Here is an 18,202-nt window from a genome sequence, read left to right on the forward strand (position 1 = left end):
TAAACTGCTGTTTGGACCCATGGCAGAGCTCAGAAGGGAAGGAGCGTTGCTTGGTAGTAGTTCGGTTTGGAGTTTTGCTGGTATTTCAGTTTATAATGTGGGGGCATACATAAGCTGGGCAGAGAACATCATGGCATAATAAGAGGGTATAATATTGGGGTAAATAAATAATTCATAGATATGTGGCCGGTGTCGCACTGATAAATGGTAATGGGTGTTATCCGCTTTTGGAACGCTCTACACGGAGCTGTGCAAGGGCTTATAAATTTCGTTACAATCTGTAGTTTTCATTGGTACAATTTTAGGGTACATCACTTTTTATTTGTTTTTTTTTGGCAAGCAAAGGAACAAAAAAACATACATTTTGACAATGTTTTTTGTCTTTTTTTTTAATTTTTTTTACAGTGTTCACCGTGCGCTATTAATTACATCTGACTTTATTTTGCGGGTTGATACGATTACGGCGATACCATTTTTGCGGGATGGGTTGTAGTTTTTATTGGTACAGTTTTGGGGTACACTACCGTTCAAAAGTTTGGGGTCACCCAGACAATTTTGTGTTTTCCATGAAAACTCACACTTCTATTTATCAAATGAGTTGCAAAATGACTAGAAAATATAGTCAAGATATTGACAAGGTTAGAAATAATGATTTTTATTTGAAATAATAATTTTCTCCTTCAAACTTTGCTTTCGTCAAAGAATGCTCCATTTGCAGCAATTACAGCATTGCAGACCTTTGGCATTCTAGCTGTTAATTTGCTGAGGTAATCGGGAGAAATTTCCCCCCATGCTTCCAGAAGCCCCTCCCACAAGTTGGATTGGCTTGATGGGCACTTCTTGCGTACCATACGGTCAAGCAGCTCCCACAACAGCTCTATGGGGTTGAGATCTGGTGACTGCGCTGGCCACTCCATTACAGATAGAATACCAGCTGCCTGCTTCTTCCCTAAATAGTTCTTGCATAATTTGAAGGTGTGCTTTGGGTCATTGTCCTGTTGTAGGATGAAATTGGCTCCAATCAAGCGCTGTCCACAGGGTATGGCTTGGCGCTGCAAAATGGAGTGATAGCCTTCCTTATTCAAAATCCCTTTTACCTTGTACAAATCTCCCACTTTACCAGCACCAAAGCAACCCCAGACCATCACATTACCTCCACCATGCTTGACAGATGGCGTCAGGCACTCTTCCAGCATCTTTTCAGTTGTTCTGCGTCTCACAAATGTTCTTCTGTGTGATCCAAACACCTCAAACTTTGATTCGTCTGTCCATCACACTTTTTTCCAATCTTCCTCTATCCAATGTCTGTGTGCTTTTGCCCATATTAATCTTTTCCTTTTATTAGCCAGTCTCAGATATTTTTTTTTTTTTCTTTGCCACTCTGCCCTGAAGGCCAGCAACCCGGAGTCGCCTCTTCACTGTAGACGTTGACAATGGCGTTTTGCGGGTACTATTTAATGAAGCTGCCAGTTGAGGACCTGTGAGGCGTCTATTTCTCAAACTAGAGACTCTAATGTACTTGTCTTGTTGCTCAGTTATGCAGCGGGGCCTCCCACTTCTCTTTCTACTCTGGTTAGAGCCTGTTTGTGCTGTCCTCTGAAGGGAGTAGTACACACCGTTGTAGTAAATCTTCAGTTTCTTGCCAATTTCTCGAATGGAATAGCCTTCATTTCTAGGAACAAGAATAGACTGTCGAGTTTCACATGAAAGCTCTCTTTTTCTAGCCATTTTGAGAGTTTAATCGAACCCACAAATGTAATGCTCCAGATTCTCAACTAGCTCAAAGGAAGGTCAGTTTTATAGCTCCTCTAAACAGCAAAACTGTTTGCAGTGGTGCTAACATAATTGCACAAGTGTTTTCAAGTGTTTTCTAATCATCCATTAGCCTTCTAACACAGTTAGCAAACACAATGTACCATTAGAACACTGGAGTGATGGTTGCTGGAAATGGGCCTCTATATACCTATGTAGATATTGCATTAAAAACCAGACGTTTGCAGCTAGAATAGTCATTTAGCACATTAACAATGTATAGAGTGTATTTCTGATTAATTTAATGTTATCTTCATTGAAAAAAACTGTGCTTTTCTTTCAAAAATAAGGAAATTTCTAAGTGACCCTAAACTTTTGAACGGTAGTGTACATGCGACTTTTTGATCACTTTTTATGCTATATTTTGAGAGGGGTGATGACCAAAAAAATAGTGATGATGGCATTGTTTTTTTTATTGTTTTTTGCTGTGTTCACCGTGCGGGAAAAATAATATCATAGTTTTATAGTTTGGGTCGTTACGAACGCGGTGATACCAAATATGTGTACTTTTTCTTTTAACGTTTTCATTTTTTTCCTATAATAAAAGACTTATAGGAAAAAAGTATTTTTTGTTTTGACACTTTTATTACTTTTTTTTTTGCACTTTTTGACCTGCAGCATGGATAACTGCTATAATACATTACACTACCTAGGTAGTGTAACGTTATAAACGGTCAGTGTGACGCTGAGAGTCAAACGGACAGGAAGCCTATGAGGACTAGCCTCTGTCTGGTCCTCATAAGCTTCCGTGCATGGCAGACCCGGAGGCCGTTGTATGGCTTACGGGTATGCCATGCTACCGACGGCAGCACCCGCAATCGGTCCCCGGGAAAGTTTGTTGTAGCAACAAACTTTCCCTGTGATCACATGATCGGGACCTGAACCAATCAGGTCCAAATCATGTCTCCCGGACCAGAGGCAGGGGTCAACAGTGCGATCCGCGTGTCAACACTACTTTGAGATACCCGGATCGCGCTTTTAACACCCACTGTGAATTCACGCCGGCGCTGCACAGAGCCCAGCAAGCGCCGATGTGAATTTATTGTGGGCGGTCGGGAAACCGTTAAAAAGGTTGATCATATTCTCTGTAGCCAGAGAACAGGTTGCTGGGGAGCCGCGGACACTCACACCACCGTCAGAGCGATCTCCCCAGCGCTATGCTGGCAAAAGCAGAGGTCTGCAGATTCACGTCCTCGCTGCACGGGGTAAATGCGAATAGGACGTGAATCTACAGATTGTCGGCATGAAAGGGTTAAACATTAGGTAATTTTTTTTTTTAAGACACATTTCCTTTATTAACTGTATATATATTACCCTTTCCCCAATAAAATTAACATTCACACTCGGCCGGAAGGTGTATGGCCAGCTCAGTTTGCTTTTATCATTAATTGCTAGGTTTAGATAGTTCGTATGGTTGAAAAAAGACACATGTCCATCAAGTTCTACCAAGGGATGGGAAAAGGGAAGGGAAACATTTCTACACATAGGAGCTAATATTTTTATTTTCTAGGAAATTATCTAAGCTTTTTTAAAGCCATCTACTGTCCCTGCTGTGACCAACTCCTGCGGTAGACTATTCCATAGATTCACAGCTCTCACAGCAAAGAAGACTTGTTGCCTAGGCAGATTTAACCTTTTTTCCCCAGACGGAGGGAGTGCCCCCTTGTTTTTATAGGGGGGGTTTTACATGGAACAGGATTTCACCATATTTTTTGTATGTGCCATTCACATATTTATATAAGTTAATCATGTCCCCCCTTAGTCGTCTTTTTTCAAGGCTAAATAGGTTTAATTATTTTAATCTTTCCTCATAACTTAGATTCTCCATGCCCCTTATTAGCTTCGTTGCTCTTCTTTGTATTTTCTATGAACTGGAGCCCAGAACTGAACTGCATATTCTAGATGTGGTCTCACTAATGCTTTGTAAAGTGGTAATATTTTATCCCTGTCCCACAAGTCCATGCCTCTTTTAACCCCTTAACGACCGCCCACTGTCTTGACTGCAGGCGGTGGAGGTACTCTGTCTACAGCGACGCTATATATATATATATATATATATATATATATATATATATATACACACACACACACACACACACACACACACACACACACACACACACACACACACACACACACACACACACTACCGTTCAAAAGGGTGACCCCAAACTTTTGAACGGTAGTGTATCAAAATCTATATATTTGTTACTGTATATACTAAGAATCGGTCTGTAAACGATTTTCAGTTTAGGGTACACTGTTAGACGTCGTGTACGCTGTTAGACGGCGTAGGGTGCTGGTCTGGGCTTGCGTTTATTGTTTGTGTTAGGCGTAGGGTTTAGGTTTGAAAAAAAAGAAGTTTCATTCCTTTAGTGTTCTTAGTTGATAAAAAAAAGTTAGTTACATTTATTATTTGCGGTTTAGACTGTATAATCACTATGGCTGCCAGAAGATACAGCGTTGAGGAAGCCGATCAGATGCTATGTTCAGATACAGATTCTGCATCTGAAGTTGACCTTTTACTTGAAAGCGAAAGTGTCGCTTCAAGGGATTCTATTGAAATGAGACCCAGTACCAGTGATATGGGAGACGGCGCAGTTGCCACAACGTCCGTTCAAAGTGCAGCCCCTGAAATTGCAGAACCCACCAAACAGATTTAGTGTGGGAACCCACAAGTTTATTTTCTCCCACCATAAATGACTTTATTGCTACTCCTGGCATAAGTCCCAATGTCAGTAATTTTTCACCACTTATTTTAATAGCTTTATTACGGACCAAGTTTTGGAAACAAATTTGTATGCCAGGCAGCATATTGCAAACAAGCCTTCTTCACTTTATGCCAGATTGTGGAATCCCACAAATTAAATGGAAATAAAAAAAAATCTGGGCCTCACCCTTAACATGGGAATTATAAAAAAAAAACCTCTATTAGGTCATATTGGGCATCAAGCCCTATACATGCCACCCCCATTTTTTCTGGCATTTCTCCACTTTAGTGACAACCTACAGGCACCCCCTTCCAGCGACAGAAGCCATAACCGGCTGTATAAATTAAGGCCTCTTAATTCTTCCTTTTTAGGAGCATATACCCCATAACAAAATTTAGCAGTGGATGAATTTCAAAGGGCGTCTCTCATTCCACCAATTCATACCCTCAAAAAGCGCAAAGTACGGGGTAAAGATCTATAAGTTATGTGAAAGCACTTCTGGCTACACGTGTGCGTTTAAAGAGACTCTGTCACCACATTATAAGTGCCCTATCTCCTATATACGGAGATGGGCGCTGTAATGTAGGTGACAGTAATGCTTTTTATTTTAAAAAAACGATCTTTTTTCACAACGTTAGGAGCGATTTTAGTTTATGCTAATGAGCTTTCTTAATGCCCAAGTGGGCGTACTTTTACTTTCGACCAAGTGGGCGTTGTACAGGGGAGTGCATCACGCTGACCAATCGGCATCATGCACTCCTCTCCATTCATTTACACTGCACTAGCGATATAGTTATATCACTATGTGTAGCTACATACACAAGCCCTAACATTACTACAGTGTCCTGATAATGAATACACATGAAATCCAGCCAAGTACTCAGAATCCTGACACTTCTGAATCTTTTTTGTGAGATTCCGGCAAGTGAAACCAAATCTCGCGAGATCACGGAGCTAAACGAGATTTGGTTTCACTTGCCGGAATCTCACAAAAAAAAAAAGAGTCAGAAGTGTCAGGATTCTGAGTACACATGACGTCCAGGCTGGATTTCTGTAGTAATGTTAGGGTTTGTGAATGAGGCTGCACATAGCGATATATCTATATCGCTAGTGCAGTGTAAATGAATGGAGAGGAGTGCATGATGCCGATTGGTCAGCGTCATGCACTCCTCTGTACAACGCCCACTTGGTCGAAAGTAAAAGTACGCCCACTTGGGCATTAAGAAAGCTCATTAGCATAAACCAAAATCGCTCCTAACGTTGTGAAAAAAAGATCGTTTTTTTAAATAAAAAGCATTACTGTCACATACATTATAGCGCCGATCTCCTTATATAGGAGACAGGGCACTTATAATGTGGTGACAGAGTCTCTTTAAGATCTACGAGGGTAAAAGGCAGTGAATTGAATCCACCAGGGTGCCCTCCAAATATTGGTACCACTGGTAAGGTCGTGTGGGATTTAATGGGCCCTTTCCTACACAAGGGGTATCATGTATAACAGATTTTATACCAGTGTGCCATTGCTTAGCGCCCTTCATTGTGCCAACACCGGAGCCTGAGGCACAATACGCAGGAATCGCAAAGGTTTCCCACGTCAACTTGTGAATAAAAAAAACTACCAAAGGGGGAGTCATGCACTTTTCAAATTGAGAAGATGCTGGCTTTAAAATTTCGCGACCGCAAGGACGTCTACATGATCAGCACTATCCATACAAGTGCAACAGCAACTGTTAGAGAACGTGGGGCCTCTGCAGATAGACAAAAGCCTGTGTGTGTCATCAACTATAACAAATTCATGGGTGGGGTAGATTTGTGCGACCAGATGTTACAACCTTATCTGGTTAAAAGGAAAACCAGAACGTGGTATAAGAAAGTGGCAATATACCTCATCCAGGTTGCAATGCACAATGCATTTGTCCTGTACAAAACATAAGCGGGCAGGGCGACATTCTTTGAATTTCAGGAGAAAGTGATTGAAGATCTCCTATTTCAATCTGCAGACCAGAGAGTAGTCCATGAGTCAGAGGATGTACGCCGACTTGTTGAAAAACATTTTTTACATCCCATCCTTTCAACACCGAACCAAAAATACCCCAAAAACGGTGCCGGGTCTGCAGCAAACGAGGACAGCGAAGTGAGTCAAGATATTATTGCTCCGCTTGTCCTTCTAATCCTGGTTTATGCATAAGTCCCTGTTTTGAAATTTATCATACCGTCGCACATTACCATTTTGTTTTTTTGTGAATAAGTTAAAATGCAGGATTTATTTAGGATTTTAATGTTCTGTAAACTTTTTTTTTTTTAGGCAAGCAGCTTCGCTGTATATTTAAGAGAGGCCAACATTAAGGGTATGTTCACACGACCTATTTTCAGACGTAATTCAGGCGTTTTACGCCTGAAAAGACGGCTCCATTACGCCTGCAAACATCTACCCATTGCATGCAATGGGTTTTACGATGTTCTGTTCCCACGTGCCATTATTTTACGCGTCGCTGTCAAAATACGGCACGTAAAATGACGGCTTGTCAAAAGAAGTGCAGGACACTTCTTCGGACGTTTTTGGAGCCGTTTTCTCATAGACTTTATTGAAAACAGCTACAAAAACGGGCGTAAAATACGCCGCGAAAAACGCGAGTTGCTCAAAAAATTTCTGAAAATCAGGAGCTGTTTTCCCCTGAAAACAGCTCCGTAATTTCAGACGTTTTTTGTTAAGCATGTGAACATACCCTTAGGGTTCTTTTAGGGATTTCTTTTTTTATTACTTTCTTTTGGGAGGGAGGGATGTCTACTTTTCTAGATTGGGTTATATCACAAAATGACTCAAAGTTATAGAAAGTGGAATAGGGCCTGAAATTCATTCAAGATAAAATTGTGCCCTGAAAGCTTTTTTTCCTTTTCCGTTATGTCTATGTCCTGCCATAGGTAGCGGTTACGGACTGGGAATACGGCGTCATTTTTTCATTTTATTCTGAGGATTTCTAATAAGCGAGCGGTTCCTTATCAATACACTATGGGCTTTATTACAGTTTTGTTCGGGTTTTTGGAGGACCTTTTACACCCGACAATACTTCTAGAAATACAGACATTAATTTGGGGAGTAGTGGTCCTTTACTGTCCCCCTAGACGGTGTGGGACACTGCCCCTTTATATATTCTGCTGATTGGTTGTTTTGCGCACATTTCAGTTCCTACCTTGCCGGGCAGGAGCCGGTTATGATGTACCGCGTCGCTTGGCACATTTGTCCCCTATATAGGGATTGATGGAGCTAATGAGACGTCGTATGATCAGTCATTTTAAATAATAAAGTCATTACAGCCCTACAAATTTTCTTTCATCCTGTGAACATGCTCGAGTTTTCCACATAGCTGGATACATTCTTCCTCCTCGTTTTGGATATATTGCCTTTTTCCGCCAACAGTTTAATTATTTTTCCCACTCTAACTTACTATATATCAGAGCGGGTTGATATACATAATGTCTACGGACTGACGATCGCAGGACAGCTGCTTTGTTAGCACGACAGTGATAAAGTGTAGAAACTGTTAGGGACATATATTTCTCAATCTAGAAAAGTAGAATCCTCTCCTTTTCAACTAAAAGTTATAAAACCATGAAATCCACTTCACACCTCCTCTTGTTTGTCCCCCAATGACGAGTATGCGGCATATTTCTATACTAAGGCATACAATAGTAATACCTTTAAGGCGTACTTCACCAGTTTCATGCACTTTGTGATAAATATGTGATAAAAATGAACTATTTGAGGAAAATAAAAGAATGTATACACCGTATTCCAAATTATTATGCACATTGGATTTAAGTGTCATAAACATTTAATTATTAGTTTTTCAATTAAACTCATGGATGGTATTGTGTCTTAGGGCTCTTTGGATCATTGTAATCAATCTCAGACACCTGTGATAATTAGTTTGCCAGGTGTGCCCAATCAAAGGAAAACTGCTTAAGAAGGACGTTCCACATTATTAAACAGGCCACAGGTTTCAAGCAATATGGAAAAAAAAAAGGATCTCTCAGCTGCCGAAAAGCGTGAAATAGTGCAATACCTTGGACAAGGTATGAAAACATTGGATATTTCAAGAAAACTTAAAGAGGCTCTGTCACCAGATTTTGCAACCCCTATCTGCTATTGCAGCAGATAGGCGCTGCAATGTAGATTACAGTAACGTTTTTATTTTTAAAAAACGAGCATTTTTGGCCAAGTTATGACCATTTTTGTATTTATGCAAATGAGGCTTGCAAAAGTACAACTGGGTGTGTTGAAAAGTAAAAGTACAACTGGGCGTGTATTATGTGCGTACATCGGGGCGTGTTTACTACTTTTACTAGCTGGGCGTTCTGACGAGAAGTATCATCCACTTCTCTTCAGAACACCCAGCTTGTGACAGTGCAGATCTGTGACGTCACTCACAGGTCCTGCATCGTGTCGGCCACATCGGCACCAGAGGCTACAGTTGATTCTGCAGCAGCATCAGCGTTTGCAGGTAAGTCGCCCAGTTGTTCATTAAGAAAGTCATTAGCATAAAGCTAATATAGGTCATAACTCCGTCAAAAATCTACATTACAGCGACAATCACATTATGTACAAGATAGGGCACTTATAACGTGGGGACAGAGCCTCTTTAACCCCATTACCGCACCAGGACGCACCGGTACGTCCTGTATTGCAGTGCTTTAAGGCATCGGGATGTACCTGCATCCTGGCTAAAAACTGTCACCTCGTCAAAGGATAGGGTGACAGAACTGTGCCGTCAACTGTTTATGACAGTTGATCGGCACAGTAAGACGGCAGGGGACCAATCACAGCGGTCCCCGGACGGCGATTGCGGTGATTGGTCAGTCACAGCAGACTGACCAATTACAGCTCCCTGAGAAGGTGTATGTGATGGCGCTGGCTCAGAAGCTGAGCCAGTGCCATCACCACCGGTTATCACCTGTCTGACACCCCGCTGTAACAGCCAGGATCGGAGCTAGGCTCTGATCCGGCCGATTAACTCCTTAGATGCAGCGATCAAAGCATCGAAGTGTCTTCTAGCCTGCCGGCAACCATGATGGTTGCCACGGGCGCGGGTGTCAGCGGTTTGTCACAGCTGACATCGTGCTCTAACGGTCAGGACCGGAGCTAGGCTCTGATCCGGCCGATTAACCCCTTGCTATGGCAACCGTAGACGAACAATCGCTTCTTAGTACGAAAGCCTAATAGGCTTGCGGTCAGTGAATAGCTGACAGCTCTAATACACTGCACTATATAGGTAGTGCAGTGTATTAGAATAGCGATCAGGGCTTCATGCCTTCAAGTTCCCTGGTGGGACAAAGAAAAGTTAAAAAACAATTTAATAGAACAGCCTTTTTTCCTATAATAAGTCTTTTATTATAGGAAAAAACGAAAAACATTTAAAAAAGTACACATATGTGGTATCCCCGCGTCTGTAACAACCCGAACTATAAAAATATCACGCTATTTTACCCGCACGGTAAACGCCGTAAAAAACTTAAATAAAAAACTATTCAAGAATCGCTGTTTTTTAGTCACTACCCCTCGCAAAACAGAATAAAAAAAAAGGGATCTAAAAGTTGCATGTACCCCAAAATTATCCCATTAAAAACTGCAGCCCGTCCCGCAAAAAACAAGCCCTCCCACAGCTTTTTGGACGGAAAAATAAAAAAAGTTATGGCTCTCAGAATATGGTGACACAAAAAATAAATTTGAAACAAGTGATTTTATTGTGCAGACACTGCAAAACATAAGAAAAACTATATACATCTGGTATCGCCGTAATCGTACCGACCCGAAGAATAAAGTAAAACGGTCATTCATAGCGCATGGCGAACGCCGTTAAAAATAAAGAATAAAAACCATCAGAATTGCTGTTTTTTGTTCACCTTGCTTGCCAAAAAAATGTAATAAAAAGTGATAAAAAAAATAAATAAAATTAAAATCGCATGTACCTCAAAATTGTACCAATGAAATCTACAGATTGCAACGCAACAAATAAGCCCTCACACAGCTCCTGTGAAGAAAAAATAAAGAAGTTCTGGCTCTCAGAATATAGCAATGCAAAATGTGCAGAGTGTCCAAAAGTGGATAACTCTGCCACTATTTATCAATTCGACACGGACCACAGATCTATGAAATATTATTTATTTACCCCATTATTATACCCTCTTATTATGCCCTGATGTACCCCGCACAGATTATATATGCCCCCACATTCTAAACTGAAATACCAGCAAAACCCTAAACAAAACTACCACTAAGCAAAATCTGCGCTCCAAAAGCCAAATGGCACTCCCTCTCTTCTGAGCCGTACAGCGTGCCCAAACAGCAGTTTACGTCCACATATATCGCCCAACCCCGGGAGAACCCGTTTAACAGTTTGAGGTATTTGTCTTCAGTGGCATGAACTGGGCACAACATATTGTGCACTAAAATCGCATATACCTGTGGAAATTTGCAATTTTCACCATCCACTGAGCATTCATTTCTAATAGAAAAAAAATACCTGTGTGGTCAAAATGCTCACTACACTCCTTAATAAAATGCCTTCATGGGGGTGCAGTTTCCAAAATGGGGGACACTACTTGGGGGTTTGTTTTACTATTTGACCCCAGAGCCCTACCATTGTGGGCTAATGCTGCGAAAATCACCAAAATAGGCCTCACATGCGCCTTTCACTCCTAAGTCCTGTCATATGTCCAGGCAAATGATAAATGCCTTGAGGGGTGTAGTTTACAAAATGGGGTCACTTCTCAGGGTTTTACACTCTACTCTGGTACCTAAGGGAGCTCTGCAAATGCGACATGGCGCCCGTACACCAGTCCAGCAAAATCTGCGCTCTAAAAGCCAAATGGTGCTCCTTCCATTTTGAGCTCTGCCATGTGCCCAAACAGCAGTTATGGGCCACACATGGGGTATTGTTATACAATTGGAGAAATTGTATAACAAATTGTGTGTTGTTTTTTCTCTTATTACGCCTTGTGGAAAAAAAATTGGGGGCAAAACGACATATTTTTAGGGAAAAAAAATAATTTTTCATTTTCACTGCCTCATTCTAATACAATCTATGAAACACCTGTGGGATCAAAATACTCACTACACCCCTAGATGATTAGCCTGTGGGGTATAGTTTCCAAAATGGAGTCACTTCTCAGGGGTTTCTACTGTACTGGTACCTCAGGGGCCCTGCAAATGCGACATGGTGCCCAAAAAACAACCAAAATCTACATGCCAAGTGGCACTCCTGCCATTCTGAGCCCTGCCGTGTGTCCAAGCAGCAGTTTATGACCACTTATGGCGTATTGCTGTCCTCGGGAGAAATTGCTTTACAATTGTTGGGGCGCTTTTTCTCCTTTATTCCTTGTAAAAATGAAAAAGATTCAATATTTTAGTGGAAAGAATGTAGATTTTCATTTTCACTGCGTAATTCCAATAATTCAGCAAAAACATAAGGGTCAAAATGCTCACTATACCGCTAGATAAATTCCACGAGGGGTGTAGTTTCCCAAATGGGGGTCACTTTTGCAGGGGTTTCCACAATTTTGGCCCCTCAGTGGCTTTGCAAATGTGCAAATGGTGCTCCGTCCTTTCTAAACCCCGCCGTGTGTCCAAACATCAGTTTATTACCACATATGGGGTATTGCTGTGCTCAGAAGAGTTTGCTTTACAAATGTTGGGGTGTTTTTTCTCCTTTATCGGTTGTAAAAATGCAAAAAATCTGAGCTAAATCTACGTTAGAAAAAATTTAGATTTTCAATTTCACAGCATAATTCTCATAAATTCTGCAAAAAACGTGTGGGGTCAAAATGATAACTATACCCCTAAAAAAATTCCTTGAGGGGTGTAGTTTCCAAAATGGGGTCATTTTTGGGGTGTTTCCACTTTTATGGTCCCTCCAGGGCTTTGCAAACACGACATGGCACCGAAAACCATTCCAGAAAAATCTGCGCTCCAAAATCCAAATGGCGCTCGTTCCATTCTGAGCCCTGCCGTGGGTCCAAACAGCAGTTTATTACCACATATGGGGTATTGCTGTAATCAGGAGACATTGCTTTACAAATTTTGGGGTGCTTTTTCTCCTTTATTCCTTGTAAAAACGAAAACATCGTATTTTTTTTCAGAACAAAAGTATATTTTTATTTTCACAGACTAGTTCCAATAAATGTAGCAAAAAACCTGTGGGCTCAAAATGCTAACTATACCTCTAGAAAATTCCTTGAGGGGTGTAGTTTCCAAAATGGGGTCACTTTTGGGGGGTTTCCACTGTTTTGGCACCACAAAACCTCTTCAAACCGGACATGGTGCCTAAAATATATTCTAATAAAATGGAGGCCCCAAAATCAACTAGGTGCTCCTTTGCTTCTGAGGCCGGTGCTTCAGTCCATTAGCGCACTAGGGCCACATGTGGGATATTTCTAGAAACTGCAGAATCTGGGCAAGAAGTATTGAGTTGCGTTTCTCTGGAAAAAACCTTCTGTGTTACAGAAAAAACTGTATTACAAATGAATTTCGTAAAAAAAAAAAATGAAATTTGTAAATTTGCTTTATTTCCTGTGAAATGCCTGAAGGGTTAAAATAATTTCTGAATGCTGTTTTGAATACTTTGAGGGGTGCAGTTTTTAAAATGGGGTGATTTATGGGGATTTTCTAATATATAAGGCACTTAAAACCACTTCAGAACAGAACTGGTCCCTGAAAAAATAGCCTTTTGAAATTTCCTTGAAAATGTGAGAAATTGCAGCTAAAGTTCTAAGCCTTGTAACGTCCTAGAAAAATAAAATAATGTAGACATATGGGAAATGTTAATTAGCAACTATTTTGTGTGCTATTACTATCTGTTTTACAAGCAGATACATTAAAATTGAGAAAAATGCAGATTTTTGCAAATTTTCTCTACATTTTGGTGTTTTTTTTTACAAATAAATATTGAATTTAACAACCAAATTTTTTCAGTATCATATAGCATAACATGTCACGAGAAAACAATCTCAGAATCGCTTGGATAGATGAAAGCATTCCTGAGTTATTACCACATAAAGTGACACGTCAGATTTGCAAAAATCGGCTGTGTCAACAAGGCCAAAACAGTCAGTCCTTAAGGGGTTAATGTGGGCGGATGTTTTTTTTTCATTTCTTTCTATACATTTTGAGGAAAGTTAATTTAGACGTTGCAGAAAATTACTTTGCGGAAATTAGGCTGCGGTGCAGATTTTTCCATCCGCAGCATGCTCTTTCCATTGCGGCGAAGAAGCGGAATTTGACTGCGGATTTCAGCCTTTGCAATGCAAAAACTGAAATCTGTGGCAAGTCCGCTGTTATCTCTGCAACGTCTGAATTACCTGTCAAATATGCAAATGCCCCAAATCTGTACCAACATTTGCAGCGGAAAAATTCCGCCACGTCTGAACGTGCCCTAAGAAAGCCATTAGCATAAAGCTAAAATCTCTCATAACTTGGTCAAAATAGATCATTTTTCTAAATAAAAAAACTCTGCTGTTACCTACATTATAGCGCCAATCTCATTATGTAAGAGATAGGGCACTTATAATGTGGTGACAGAGCCTCTTTAAGGCACATTCAGGTCTGGTCACTAAGGGGTTAATACACGACAATATCTTGCTGGCCTTTGAAGCAGCTGATTGACATTGCATGCTTTTATTTAGTTTATGATCTACAAGTACACCCAGATCCTTCTCAACAAGTGACTCGCCCAGTGTAGCTCCCCCTAGGACATATGATGCATGCAGGTTGTTCGTACCCAGGTGCATAAATTTACATTTATCTACATTAAACTTCATTTGCCAAGTGGACGCCCAAACACAGTGTGTTCAAATCATCTTGCAATTCACAAACATCTTCCATAGTCTGAACAATACTACATAACATGGTGTCATCTGCAAATATAGAAATAGTGCTATTAACTGGTTGCCGACAAAGGACGAGTATGCTCATCCTGAGCGGCGAGTACTTCGCGCATTAGGACGAGTATACTCGTCCTGTGTGACAGCCGTCTGTGCGCGCGATCGAGAGCGGGGCAACGGCTGTAATACAACCACGGCCCCGCTCTGACAGCGGAGAGGAGAGAACCCTTGAACGCCGTGATGAAAGCTGATTGCGGCGTTCAAGGAGAGGGAACTGCACTTTGATCGCGTCACAGAATATAACTGTGATGCGATCAAAGCCCACAACTCATATGGCCGAACAGCCCAGGGTCCATTGAAGGACCTCAGGGCTGTCTGAACATATTTCCTGTTGTTAGGGCATACTGAGGTATGCCCTAACAACTGCCTGTGTACAATCAGTAACAGGCTAATGTACTGGCATATAGATCTATGCCAGTACATTAAAGTTACAAAATCAAAATCATATATCCCTTTATGGGATTAAAAAAAAAAGTTAAATGAATGCAAAAAAAATAATTTATGATAAATAAATAAAAAGTAAAAATACACAGAAACAAACATTTTTTATAATAAAAAAACTTTTTAAAATATAAGTCCCAAAACATGAAATAATATAGACATATTTGGTATCGTCACGACCGTAACAACCTGTACAACAAATCTATAACATTATTTATGATGATCGGTGTATGGTGTATAAAACAAAATATTAAAACTGCTGCGTAACGGCTTTTTTTTCTGCATTTTCGCCAAAATAAAAATGTATAGAAATTAAATGATAATGTATTCGTACCAAAAAATGGTACCTACATAAAGTACAACTCGTCCCGCAAAAAAAAAAGTGTCATACAACTACGTCATACAAAAAATAAAAGAGTTATGAGCGTCGGGATGAAAAGAGGGAAATGTTAAAAAAGTGCTCTGTCCTCAAGGCCAAAATTCACCGTGTCCTTAAGGGGTTAATCCCATCCTCTATATCATTAATAAATAAGTTGAATAATAGTGGTCCCAGCACGGAACCCTGGGGTACACAACTTATAACCGGGGACCATTCAGAGTAGATTCCTTTAGATTTTTAAATTTACACAATTCCAGAAATATAAATGAAACATATTTCAGTGAAAACAGAACAAAGAACCATTGCAAACATATAAAAAAAGTAAATGACTGGCATACCTCTTTTTTTTGTGTCTGATTTTACAGTCAGGCAGACCTGACAGTGCTGCTTATCAGACAGGCCAAGCTTGGCAATGAGATCGGTCACTTCATCACAAGGATTTGGACATACTATGCAAAAGGAATCCCCAGGCTGGAAGTCAATTGTTGTATTCTTGAAAGTAATAAAAAAAAAATAGCTTTGAACATAATTCTGCCTCTAGGCAACACACAGTAAGGCATTACCATGACTCACATGCAACCTTCGGGGTTATCCAGGATTAGAAAACCATGTCTGCTTTCTTCCACACCTGTCCACAGGTATCGCTCTGCCCCATTCACTTCCATAGAGGTGAACTGCAATTCCAGGCACAACCCATGTACAGGCGTGGTACTATTTTTGGAAGAAAGCTGCCAATAATTCGAATCATGGATAACCCCTTTAAATGTTTCTCTAGGGGGGAGAACAGTTGCATGACTTTTTCCCTTATGCCCCGTTTTTTGGTGCCGATTTGGACGCGGAAACCACGTCGGAATCGGTGCCAAAAAATGGTCTAAACCGCCTCCCCTGAACATGTTCTTTCTTGCCGCGGTTCCACCTCTGGCCTCCCATTGAAATTAATGGAAGGCAGAAAAAGCATTTTTCGCTGCATTTTTTGTCCGTGGTCCTCAATGGCCGCAGGTGAAAGACGCTGTGAGAACCACAGCAAGAAAGTGCAGGTAGGTCAAAATCTGCCTCAAAATTCCTATCAGATGTCAATGGGGACACTGGTCTACAGGAATCCGGCAGATTCAAATCCTTCCCCTTATCGGGCAATACAACAACCACCTCTTCGTGTAGCGACTCAAACAACCGCCCTCTATCAACGCTGTCCTGATACATATTAGGCAGGTGCGGAAGAAGTTCTTCTCCACACTCCTTATAAACCCCCATCAGTATGCCATAGACGCCTGGGGTCTTTTCATTTGTCATACTTCCTACCGCTTGCTGAATCCAGGGCATCACTGTTCTCTTGGCCCAGAGATGATAATGAAACCCCTTCCAAATAATCTAACTGTTGTGACGTGTAATTCACCCTTGCGGAAAACAGGTGTGAATAAAAACTAAAAAATCTGCAGTATAATCAGAAGTCTGAGTAAGCAGTTGACCCCGCTCATCCCACATTTGATGAATATATATGTATCCTCCACATCAGGAGCCACTATTTGTTAGAGGCTAGAGAGCCACTATTTGCTATGGCCCACAAAGAATATTCAATATGACAAATGTGACCTTCTAGTACCAAATCAGAAAAGACTGACTTTCAGTGATAACACTGGTGAACACCATAGCTTATAGCTACATATCAATTTACATTTATACTGTGAGGCAACTACATCAAGCTTAAAGGGGTTGTCCAGTTTTTTTATTTTTTATTTATTTATTTGTAGATTAGGAAATCATACAGTTTTCTAATACACATGTATTAGAAATTCTGCTCACATACCTTTCTTATAGTGCATGAGGCCCCTGTCACAGTAAAATGGTGCAGCCCACAGATTAGTCCTGTATAATGTATCCACATACTAACTGAATATGACTAAACATGGCATCATGAATTTGTTATGTACGGGCACCACTACATATAGATATGAATAGTTTGGAATGCTACAAAAATGCAAATGTTGAACCAAAGAGAAAGAGCACATTATAAAATAGCGCACACCCAATACAAAATAATGCAAAAAGTACACATTTTATTCTATACAAAGGAGATAAAACCATCAAAAAAACACACAAAGACAAAAGAGCCTGTAATGTAATACAGAACGTGCTACAGCAGAAAGGACATCTCCAATAAGAGGTAACAATAGACATAGGTCTCTCTACACTTTGTAAATACAATTTTTACTTTGTTGCCATGGACCAGACTGTAAGTCCTTGTCCAGAATACAATAGTGTAATACTAGAATCACATATACCTATATGTCCAACTATATAAAATGGAAAAATTCTGTACTTTGTGATGTAACACAAGATACCTATAAGGCGTCCGGCTGGATGCTGCGGAGCAGCTCGAGAAGTTTGCCCGAACGCCTCGGGCGGGCAGCTCGGTGACGCAGAAACAGTCCGCTGAGGGAGCGACAGTCAACAGCTCCTCATATGGGTCGCGCTACTCAGTGCTGGACGAGGAGATGGTGAGTGAGGATGAAGAGGAAGGTGAGTGGAACCACACTGAGACAGGCCTGTAATGGCGGTGTGCAGATCGCTAGGAGAAGTGGACCTTCAGAGCCCTATCTGATGGACATTTTAGCTGCTGTGAAGTAAAACTCGTCTGTTCTTACCACCCTGACCTGCCGGTTGGGGGGCTTAAAGGATGACATTTTATTACTAAGAAACGACTTGCACAAGGTAGCGGAACATACTACAGATATGGAAGTTAGAGTGTCTGAAATGGAGGATGCTATTCCACCTTTAGGTCAAGATGTACAAGCACATTCTCAGGCAGTAATTGCGTTACAAGCAAAGGCTAATCATATTGAGAATCGATTGCGCAGAAATAATGTCCACCTGGTGGAAGTGGCGGAACAGGTGGAAGGCAATAACTCGGACGAGTTTTTTTTAA

General features: G+C 40.8%; 1 protein-coding gene across 4 annotated transcripts in view; it reads right to left on the bottom strand.

Annotated features, from left to right (window-relative positions):
• Window positions 1-18,202, bottom strand: part of MTRR (5-methyltetrahydrofolate-homocysteine methyltransferase reductase) — a 92,809-nt gene that overhangs the window by 57,392 nt on the left and 17,215 nt on the right. For all 4 annotated transcript variants that reach the window (XM_075826912.1, XM_075826910.1, XM_075826911.1 and 1 more), the window contains exon 7: window positions 15,618-15,771. In XM_075826912.1, coding sequence (XP_075683027.1) covers window positions 15,618-15,771 — 154 coding nt within the window. The remainder of the gene's footprint in view (window positions 1-15,617; window positions 15,772-18,202) is intronic.

The sequence above is a fragment of the Rhinoderma darwinii genome, chromosome 5, assembly GCF_050947455.1.
Source record: "Rhinoderma darwinii isolate aRhiDar2 chromosome 5, aRhiDar2.hap1, whole genome shotgun sequence".
NCBI lineage: Eukaryota > Metazoa > Chordata > Amphibia > Anura > Rhinodermatidae > Rhinoderma > Rhinoderma darwinii.